The sequence below is a fragment of the Malania oleifera genome, chromosome 10 (genome assembly GCF_029873635.1).
Source record: "Malania oleifera isolate guangnan ecotype guangnan chromosome 10, ASM2987363v1, whole genome shotgun sequence".
Classification (NCBI taxonomy): domain Eukaryota; kingdom Viridiplantae; phylum Streptophyta; class Magnoliopsida; order Santalales; family Ximeniaceae; genus Malania; species Malania oleifera.
The window spans coordinates 11972457-11983463 of NC_080426.1; the positions used below are offsets into that span (position 1 = coordinate 11972457).

The window sequence follows — 11007 nt, forward strand, 5'->3', positions numbered from 1 at the left end:
GGCCGAACGTCTAATTGATGCACATAAGTCGTGTCCGCATTTTGGACTTTGCCCTGATCAGTAGACCTAAGGGTGGAGGACGTTGATCCGTAGGTTTGGTGTCGCACCAGGGGTCCGAAGGGCTCGTTAGTGGTTGAAGTTCCTATATAATCTAAAAAAAAAAAAAAAATTTATCAAATAAAAAATATTATCAAGAAAAAACAAGAAAGAAAGAAAATTAATGTTATTGGCGACAGAGTAGAGTGCACGTGGACGAGTGTATGCACACCACAAGGACGCAAAGAAGGAATGCGACGGACAACCACCAACGCACCACCTAGCATTATCAGAGAGGAGAAACAAAGAATGGCTGCTTTGAATTTTAGCTACTGCTGCATTTCTTCACGCCTGACGTCCTTCGGAGAAGATCAGCTTTCCATTCCTTCTTCGCTTCAATCTCCGCCGCTGCTCTCTGTTCGCTCCGCGCCTTCTCTCTTCGTGTCCTTTAGCAGGCCCAGAGGTGCAATTTTTGCAACAATGGCTACTGGGTAAGTGCTTGAAGAATTCTTTTTCTCGCTTGTTTGTGAGAAAAACGGAGGATCGGAAGAGTGCTTAATAGCTGACATACTCTGCTTGTCTAATAGTTTATTGTAGTGTTTGTCGTACTTCGGATTTTCATTTTCCCTCTTTTGGGTCCCTAGATATTGGGTATTAAGATTCAAGATAGTGTCTTTACGTTTCCTTTTTTTTTTTTAATCCCCGCATTTTCCTCCGCAATCAAGCGGCCCGAGAATTTAATATTTTAATGGGCTTCCCCCCACTATGCAGAACTGTGCAGGAGGTTCTTCCACCAGCTCTTGATTCTAGTTCGGATCCTCCTTCCCTTTTCGACGGAACAACAAGGTTGATGCGAAGTTTAGTTGTACTTTGTTTCATTTTATCACATTGCTGATACTAAGAGTGGCCATTTATTTAATTTTATTATTCCTTGAAGGTTGTATATTTCTTACACATGCCCATATGCTCAACGGGTCTGGATTACTCGCAATTCTAAGGTTGTTTCAAACTCTCTCTCTCTCTCTCTCTCTCTCTCTCTCTCTCTCTGACATCATTATTGTTATTTTTAATTTTTCTTTTAATTTTGTTGGGGGAACACTAACAGGGGCTGCAGGAGAAGATAAAATTGGTTCCCATTGACCTGCAAAACAGACCTGCTTGGTACAAGGAGAAAGTCTACCCTCTTAACAAGGTGAAACTATGCAATACCAAATTGTGTTTTATGGGGCGTTTGGGTGTTCCATGAAATTTTAAACAGCTACATTTTGCTTGTTTGGGTCCATTTGAAAATAAAAAAAATATTGTGATTTGGAATGGAGTTTATTAATGAAGTGCAAATGTGCAGTTCATCATATTTTGAATTTCTAGGAGTAATAGATGCCTACTGCAAACAAAGTCCTTTTCAATTATATGACAAACATTAGAATGCAGTTAGCTTCTTGAATGATACACATTAGGATGGTATTGTTGGGAAAAAATGAGACTTACCGAAAAATCGTGGAAGCACAACTAGAAGTTCTTTCTCTTCCAATTAATAAAATAAATTCTTATGATATGACAATAGCACAAAAATATATATTTTCAGTAACACAAAATTAGCCAAAAAATAATCACAAATATCAAACACACAAGACACACAATTTTACATGGAAAACCCCTTCAAATCAAAGGGTAAAAATCACGGGGCTTGAGAGTCCACTCAAAAACTTCACTATGATAAAAGTGTGGGTATAAGATCACAATTTTCAGCTATCACAATGAGTACATAACCCTATTTTTAGCTAACAACATGAGATCTTAAACATCAAAGAGGGAAAGTTGAGAATTTCACCAAAAATATGGTTACTATTCAAATCCGATTTCTGATGCTACAGTGCTTGGATAACCAATCCGATCGTTCAAAATTAGCATCTGTGAGTCCTCTATCTACCGACAAAAAATCAATTCGATCGGACCACGGATGACTTTCCAATCGTCGGTTGATCAAAACTGCACACTATTGCAAAAATCCAGATTTTATCTTCTACTTCTCCCTTTTTATGCCGCACACTCTCTCTCAATGGAATTCTTCTCTGCCAACCTTTTTTTTTTTTTTTTACTTAAATGTGGTGTAAAAAAGGGGCTCCAAATAAGCCTAATAAAGAGCCTAAAGAAAATGGGCTAAAGGGTTGAATGAGTTTCTTCACATAGGAGGGATACCCCAACCCAACAAACCTCCCCCCCCCCAACTATATGGTGGTGCTCGCCATCCCGGCGATCAAGCAACAAGTTTCAAACTTTCTTCTTGGTAAGACTTTAGTCAACATATCAACACCATTGTCATTAGTATGAATTTTCACGAGTTTTAGCAGTTTAGCATCTAGAACATCTCGTATCCAATGATACATTACATCAATATGTTTAGACCTAGTATGAAAGGTCAAATTCTTACCAAGATGAATAGTACTTTGGCTATCACAAAATATCACGTACCTCTCCTGTGTAAAGCCAAGTTCTTGCATAAATCTCTTCATCCAAATCAACTCCTTGCACGCTTCGCTCACTGCAATATACTCTGACTCAGTAGTGGATTATACAACACATTTTTGCAATATGGATTGCCAAGCCACAACTCCCCTTCTAGAAGTGATCAAATAACCTGAAGTAGATTTTTTGGAGTCAATATCTCCAGCCATATCAGAATCTGTATAACCAACTAGAACAGGTTTCTCATTAATAAAAAAAAGTTTCAAGTTGGAGGTACCCTGATGCTCTCTACCTGGGTTAGAAAGAAACCGACTAGCTGTACCAACAGAATAGGCTAAGTCAGGTCTTGTGCATACCATTGCATACATCAAACTACCCACGACTGAAGCATAAGGAACTTTCAGCATGTCCTTCCTTCTCATTTTCTGTGGAAGAACTTTGCTTGACACTCAGTCTATAGTGTGTGGTAAGAGGAGTGCTCACCATTTTAGCTTTGTCCATATTGAACCATATTGAACCTTTGAAGTACTTTTTCATTATACTTCTCCTGTGATAACCACAACTTCTTGACCTTTTTGTCACATGTTATCCTTGTACTAAGTATTTGCTTTACTGGTCCCAAGTCCTTCATCACAAAGGATTTACTCAATTTTTGCTTCAATATGTTAATTCTAGAAGCATTACAACTAATAAGAAGCATATCATCAACACAGAGCAATAAAGTAATAGAATCACCACAAGAGAATTTCTGAACAAAAACACAATGATCAAAAGTAATCTTCTTTTAGACATGTTCCCCCATAACAGACTCAAACTTCTTGTACCATTGTCACGGAGCCTGCTTCAAGCCACACAAGTTCTTCTTCAATTTGCACACATAGTCCTCTTTTCCTTGTGCATTGAAACCCTCTGACTGCTCTATGTTATGCTCTTCTTCCAAGTCACCATGAAGAAAAGCATTTTTCACATCCATTTGTTCAACCTCTAAATCATAGTAGGCTGCCAAACTCAATATAGTTTTGATAGAGGACATTTTTACAATTGGCGAAAATATATCCTCAAAATCAATCCCTTTTTTTTGACTAAAACCCTTAACGACCAATCTGGCTTTGTATCTTGGACTTGACGAATTCTCATCTTGCTTCAACCTGTAAACCTATTGATTTTTCAAAGCTCTCTTACCCTTAGGCAGTTTCACCAGCTCAAATGTATGGTTGTCATGCAAAGATTTAAGTTCATCTTTCATAGCATCAACCCACTGATCTTTGTAGTCACTTTCCATAGCCTCTTTATAACACTATGGTTCTCCTCCACCAGTTAAAAGAACATACTGGTAAGAAGAATACCTCGTATAAGACTGCCGGTCTCTAGTAAACCTTCGAAGTGGAATTGCTAGTGGATTCATAGGTGCTTGGGGTTGATCATCCAAAACATCATCCATCGGAGCATTAAGTTCACCTATACCCTGTTGATCATCATTAACATCTTCTTGCATGTCATTTTCAATTGGATTTGGCGAAGGGGTTAAAGGAATTGGATCTATACCTGTCAAGTTATCACTGCTCCGTGGAACTATCTTCTCTGTCTTTTCAATGTCTTCAATGGTCTGATCTTTAATGAAAACTACATCTCTGCTTCTGATAAGCTTCTTTTCAACTGGATCATATAATCTATACCCAAATTCAGCTTGATCATAACCAAGAAAGATACACTGATGAGTCTTGGCATCTAACTTTGACCTCTCATCCTTTGGAACATATACAAATGTCTTGTAACTGAACACATGCAGGTGATCATAAGAGACGTCCTTGCCAGACCAAACTTTATCTGGAACATCACTCTGCAAAGGAACACTAGGAGACAGATTAATCACATGCGCCATTGTATATAAGGCTTCAGCCCAAAATGATTTAAGCAACTTTGCATCTAAAAGCAAACATCTGACTCTCTCAATCAATGTCCTGTTTATTCTTTTAGCCAGACCATTCAATTGTGGTGTCTTAGGAGGTGTCTTCTGATGTCCGATTCCCTGTAGTCGATAGTACTCATTAAATGGTCCACTATATTCACCGCCATTATTAGAATGAATGCACTTCAATTTCTTCCCTGTTTGCCTTTCAACCGAGGCTTAAAACTATTTAAATGCATCAAATACTTGGTCTTTTGTTTTCAAGGTATAGACCCAAAGTTTTCTTGAATGGTCATCAATAAAAGTCACAAAATAAAGTGCACCACTATGCAACCTTACCTTCAAAAGGATCACAAACATCCAAATGTACCAATTCTAGCAATTCTGATTTTCTTGAAGGAGGGTGACTTTTGAATGAGACTCTTTTCTATTTTCCAGCCAAGCAATGAGCACAGTTCTTCAGTGTAGCACTCTTCAAACCAGAAAGTTGATTCTTCCTCACTAAACAATTAAGCTCCTTTTCAATCATGTGACTAAGTCGTTTATGCCATAACTCAGTTGAGTTTTCATTTTATGTCACATTAACAATGCCTTTGGAAATTGAAGCCTGCATCAAATACAGGTATGAACACTTCTTTTCTTGAGCTATAACCAAGGAGCCTTTATTCAATTTCCACTGACCTTCACTGAAGGTGTTACAAAATCCCTCATCATTGAGCTTTCCTGTTGAAATCAAATTCAAACAGATATTTGGTGCATACTCGACATTTTCGAGCTTTAGTTTGTTCCATTGTTAGTCTCCAAATTGACATCTCCCATGCCAACAACCTATGACAAGCCATCATTACCCATCTTCAATACCCCGGAATTACTAGGCATATAAAATGTGAAGAATTCCTTCCGTGAAGTGACATGAAGTGAAGTTCTAGTATCTATCACCCAACTTGTCTCATTGCATTTTTGGGATCTTTTTTCTCTTGTTTATCACTGCCACCACTATTCTCTCTCTTCTATTTGCAACAATATTTCTTCATATGGCCCATCTTGCCACAATGATGACACTCAAGATTTTTTTATCTTGATCTCGACTTATTTCGGCTTTTATCTCTACCATTTTCGCTTATGTTTTTACTTCTCCCCCTATTTTCAGTAACTAAAACCTCAGTTGGTGATGAAGAACCCTGACGCCTCCTTCTCAAATCTTCATTCAACACACCATTCTTGGCAAATTCCATAGTTTCAACACCATTGGGAGCAAAATTGATAAGTGAAACTCGAAATGTTTCCCAAGAATCTGGTATGGTAGCAAGCAGCCAAAGCCCTATAATTTCATCATCAAAATTAATGCCTATACCAAGTAACTGATTCATAACTCCTTGAAATTCATTCAGATGATCAGCCACAGATGTCCCTTCTTAATATTTTAGTTGCATCATCCTTTTAAGCAAGAATAACTTATTATTGTTAGTCTTTGAAGCATATAAGTTTCAAAGTTTGTTTCACAGAGTACGTGCATGTGTCTCTTGATCAATGTGATTGTAAACATTTTCCTCAACGAACTGCCGAATAAAACCACACACTTTGTGATGCTCAAACTCCCATTCCTCATCAGTCTTAGACTCAGGATTTTGAGTAGCAAAAATAGGAAGATGCAAAGCCTTCACAAATAAAAGGTCTTTCATTTTATTCTACCACAGTTGATAATTTGTGTCATTCAAAAGAATCATTCTACTTGTGCTAACATCCATAATTACACAAGAATATTGAACCTTACCCTAAAACCAGTGTGTTGGGAAGAAACGAGACTTACCAAAAAATCACCGAAGCACAATTGGAAGTTCTTTCTCTCCCATGCAACAAAATCAGTTCTTATGATATGACAATAACGCAAAAATATATATTTTTAGAAGCACAAAATTAGCCCAAAAATAATAACAAATATCACTCGCATGAGACACACAATTTTATGTGGAAAACCCCTTCAAATCAAAAGATAAAAACCATGGGACTTGAGAGTCCACTCAAAAACTTTACTATGATAAAAGTGTGGGTACAAGATCACAATTTTCAGCTATCACAATTTGTACATAACTCTATTTTTAGCTAACAATAAGAGATCTTAAAAATCGAAGAGGCAAAGTTGAGAATTTCACCAAAAAATGTGGTTACTGTTCAAACCTGATATCTAATGCTACAGTGCTTGGATGACCAATCCGACTGTTCAAAATCAGAGTCTATGAGTCCTCTATCTACTGACAAAAAATCAGCTTGATCAGACCATGGATGACCATCCAATCGTCGATTGATCAAAACTGCACACTATTGCAAAAACCCAGATTTTCTCTTCTGCTTCTGCCTCTTTCTGCCACACACTCTCTCTCACTTTTCTGAAGGAATTCTTCTCTGCCAACCCTAATTTTTTTTATTTAAATGTGGTGTAAAAAGGGGCCTCTAAATAAGCCTAATAAAGAGCCCAAAGAAAATGGGCTAAAGGGTTAAATGGGTTTCTCCACATAGGAGGGATACCCGAACCCAATAGGTATCCTTCTAAGGAAAATCCAAATGCCCTTGCTTTATTTTGTTTGAGTTGGATTTTTTTTTTTGGGATTTTTTGATTTCGAGTTTTTATGCAGGTGCCATCCTTGGAACACAATAACCAAGTTAAAGGAGAGAGCCTTGACTTGATTAAATATATTGACAGTAACTTCGAAGGGCCATCACTCTTCCCTGATGTAAGATTTTGATGCTATTGATGTATGTAATTTATTATTTTGATCTCATGAGTTTTATCTTGCAAGAGCTTATCCTTTGAAAATGTAGGATCCTGCCAAGAGAGAGTTGGCTGAAGAGTTGCTATCCTATACTGACACATTCAATAGATCAGTGATTTCTTCATTCAAGGGAGATGGAGTGGATGAAGCTTGTGAGTTGAAAATTTGCTTCCTTTAGGGCTCATTTGGAGAGGATATTTCAGAAATTTATGAACTTGTATAATAATAATATTTCAAATCCCATCATGGCAAAATCCTGAACTTTTTAAATTCTTTGTTTAGGTAACATACGAAAGAAGTTACAAATTTCAATATAGCATTTTAAATCGCAATCATTGCAAAGGAATCATTGGGAAAGATTTTTCACGTGATACCCATTTGGATGTCATTTGGAAAGGGAAGTTGTGTTGTCCAAGTACCCTTTATAATTCCTACAGGTTTTAAAATTGTATTTGCAGTTTATACAAACAAAAAAAAAATTGTTAAAATTGAATTTTAAGTATCTCTTACAATCCAAATTCCTTCTAAAAGTGCCCTATTCAGATGAATCTTTAAGGATTATTCCTATGCAGAAAAAATAAAGCATATATTATAACCATGGAAATACACTGGAGCAGGTGTGGCATTTGATTACATTGAGACAGCTCTTTCCAAATTTGATGATGGGCCTTTTTTCCTTGGCCAGTTCAGTCTGGTAAGTGAACATTTCCCATATTTTTTTTCTGCTCTTTCTGCCTTTTGCCAACTGCTAGTATGGCAGATCATAATGCTCTTGCCACTTTACCCTGTTTCTGTTCAATGTGTTTTTCCATACAGGATTGTTTTCTTAATAAATATGCAAAATGGTAATTATTTGTCTTGCTTTCAGGTGGATATAGCTTATGCTCCATTCATTGAAAGATTTCAGCCTTTCTTATTTGATGTAAAGAAATATGACATCACTGCTGGCAGGTCAAAACTGGCTGCATGGATTGAGGTAAAACTAATCATACTCATCTCCTGTATGTGACCTTCTCTATGGCTGCAAGCTGTGCTCCTTTGTGTAGTTATGCTTTTGAACTTCTAGAGATCTTCATTCTAATTTTAAGGAAACTGAAATTTGAAAATCAAACTTTGAAACCTTGAAGATGTGATGATAAGTAGAATTTGCTTGTTTTTAAATTGAAATTTGGCATCTTGAAGACATAGATTTGAATGTGGTAAAGGGCGTCCCCGGGCCATAAGGCTCCCCGCTTTGCGAGGGTAAGGGGATGGTCGTCACAGTGTATGCAGCCTTACCCCTACTTTTATGTAGAGAGGCTGTTTCCTTGGACTCGAACCCATTGGTCACAAAGGAGTAACCCATGGATTTGAATGTGGTGATAAGTAAAATTTGCTTTTGAATTCTAGACCTCCAAAATTAATTATATATCCAAGAGTGCCCAAAATACCACTAATTCATTGTGTGATTCATGCTGGCTTCCTCAAAATTTTGTCCAAGTTCTTCTAACAGAAGATAAATTACATAATTTACATTCAACTTATACCAATAGACTTGACATCTTGAGATTATTATTATTATTATTATTATTTTTGTGTGTGTGTGTGTGGAGTGGAGGGGAGGGGATTGGTGGTGGGAAGAAATTTAAAACCTATGTGTCTGCTTTGTAATGGTGAAGGTGCTTACACGAATGAATTTTCCTTTCCTGCAATCACTCTCAAAATACCACGTCCCAATTTACTGGTTTGTCCTTGATTCTTATGACAGGACAGCACTACCTAAAGCTAAACTAAAAAACCACTCTGCTTCTATAAACTTGATATTTTGGACCTTAACTTTTTTTCAAAAAAAAAATCACTAATTATTTCTTTGGGATTGAGTTAGGTGAGTTAATATCAAAGTTTTGTACCTTGGCATGTTATGCATGACCTCCAAAGTTTAAAGGTTCAAAACATTTCTGTTAGCAATTAGCATGCCCAAACAAGAACAGAGTTCTAAATGTATTGTGCCATATTCAGTATGATATGAACTGCCAAAAAATATTATTATTTTATGCTCAATTTTTTTCTTTTGAGGAACTGGAGAATTCAGATTTTGGGCGAGAATAGTTACCTTCAAGATTATATGAAACTTTAAGATAGTGTTTGAGAGCTTGTATTTCAGGGCTCGGATTTGAATTTATTTGAATTTGGGAAAAAAAAAAAATACTCAATGTAGTTTTATGCTGCATCTCATACAAATCCTTACATCTAAGTCCAAGATCCTAAATCTATGTTCCCAAATGTAATGCAGGTCTTCTTATATAAAGAAATTTTTTGGTTTTCAATGTCAAAATTGCAAAATATATTAGTGGTAATCGGAGTATTATCTGCATTTGGGTATTACTCATTTTGAGCAGTGATTCTCCTTTTCATTGGAATAATATTGTGGCATATTGTCACGTAGGAGTTGAACAACAATGAGGCTTTCAAACCAACCCGACATGATCCAAAAGAGCTCGTTGAAATCTACAAACGACGGTTCATGGTATTCCCTGTTCACTACTCATTGTCTCATTAATATGAATTTGATTTCTCTGAAATTATGGTATATCAACTCAAATCACAAGTGGAAATATCTAGCTACTGAATACCCATCCATCATTCATGCGCAGGCCCAGCTCTAAACTCCAGGCCATTCAAATTCGCAAATTGCACGCCCATCTTCTCATGTTCTGAAAATGGCTCTAAACTGAAATGCATGTTGTTGTTGTGTACCTTGTGCTTAGCTTGTTCCAAAGACTTTAGTTATGTGTTAGCAGTTTCTTGCGTTTGAAACGGGAAAACTCAGGTTGGAAACCTTTTTGTCAATGTAATCGAACATTAGGAAATTAGAAGTGCTTCCAATAATAAGAAGCACTTGGGGACTTTCTATGATGCAATGCCAGTATACTTTCATTCTAAAAAGAATTAGATAAAATATAATATAAAATTATATTGAAATTTATTTAAATTCACTCAAATTCTAATTTAAGGTTCGAAATCCATGCTCTCAAACACTACTTAAATAAATTTGTGATGTTGTCAACCTGAAGAGGTTTGATGGAACAAACTTTGGTTTACTTCTCTTGAAAGTTGACGATCTATGTGTCATGGTTACATTATTAACTCGACAGTAGATAATTTATTCATACCAAATAATAATGGTCGCTATAAAGAATTTTGAAAATGTCTTGAGAGAAAATTTTATCGTCAAAGTTGTTGGAAGTTAGAAGTCCTTTGCGAGTAAATTTAATAATTATAAGATTGTTGGTTCTATTTCCAATGTGGAACAATTTTACGAATTTGAAATGAGTTTAATACAAATGATCCTAATTCATAAAATATAATATGAGTGGAATAGTTATTTGCATTTGAACAAGCACAAAATTATGTTTGTTTGAGAAATGAAATATGATACGAGGACAAGAAAACACTATTTATATATCTATTGTTAATTATAAGAAAGTTTAGACACTTTTCAATCAATTTTTTTTTTAATCCATTTTTCAAAAATGGTCTCAATTGAAAAACGATCTCATAATTACAACATTTGCAAATGAGTAGAGAATAAAAGTAATTTAATCAATTAATTTTATTTTAAAAATGGAACGAACTTTTGTTTTTCTATTAACAATCCATTGTCCAATAAAATGATTATTTTTTCAAAAATAAAGTACTTATGTTTTTTAGAGTCATTGGATTTAGATAAAATGTAATATAAAATTGTGTTGAAATTCATCCAAATCTACTTAAATCCAAATTTAAAACTTGAATTCTATATTCTCAAACACAATGAACAACTCGGCACAAATTTATATTATTTTT

The 11007-nt window shown here is 35.7% G+C and overlaps 1 protein-coding gene across 1 annotated transcript; it reads left to right on the forward strand.

The window, feature by feature from the left end:
• Positions 1-240: 240 nt before the first annotated feature.
• Positions 241-10107, forward strand: LOC131167071 (glutathione S-transferase L3). Its single transcript, XM_058125846.1, has 10 exons — positions 241-527; positions 808-882; positions 974-1034; positions 1142-1228; positions 7045-7143; positions 7232-7334; positions 7800-7876; positions 8051-8158; positions 9608-9688; positions 9816-10107. The coding sequence occupies exons 1-10, from the start codon at positions 289-291 to the stop codon at positions 9825-9827; spliced, it is 942 nt and encodes a 313-aa protein (XP_057981829.1). The 5' UTR covers positions 241-288; the 3' UTR covers positions 9828-10107.
• The last annotated feature ends 900 nt before the right edge of the window (positions 10108-11007 follow it).

What these genes read in the sequence shown, in the direction of transcription:
- LOC131167071 (XM_058125846.1), top strand. Translation starts at nt 289, where the DNA reads ATGCGACGGACAACCACCAACGCACCACCTAGCATTATCAGAGAGGAG. An exon ending in AAGTCTACCCTCTTAACAAG is followed by an intron (nt 1,229 to 7,044) that starts GTGAAACTATGC and finishes GTTTTTATGCAG; the next exon opens with GTGCCATCCTTGGAACACAA. An exon ending in AGATGGAGTGGATGAAGCTT is followed by an intron (nt 7,335 to 7,799) that starts GTGAGTTGAAAA and finishes ACACTGGAGCAG; the next exon opens with GTGTGGCATTTGATTACATT.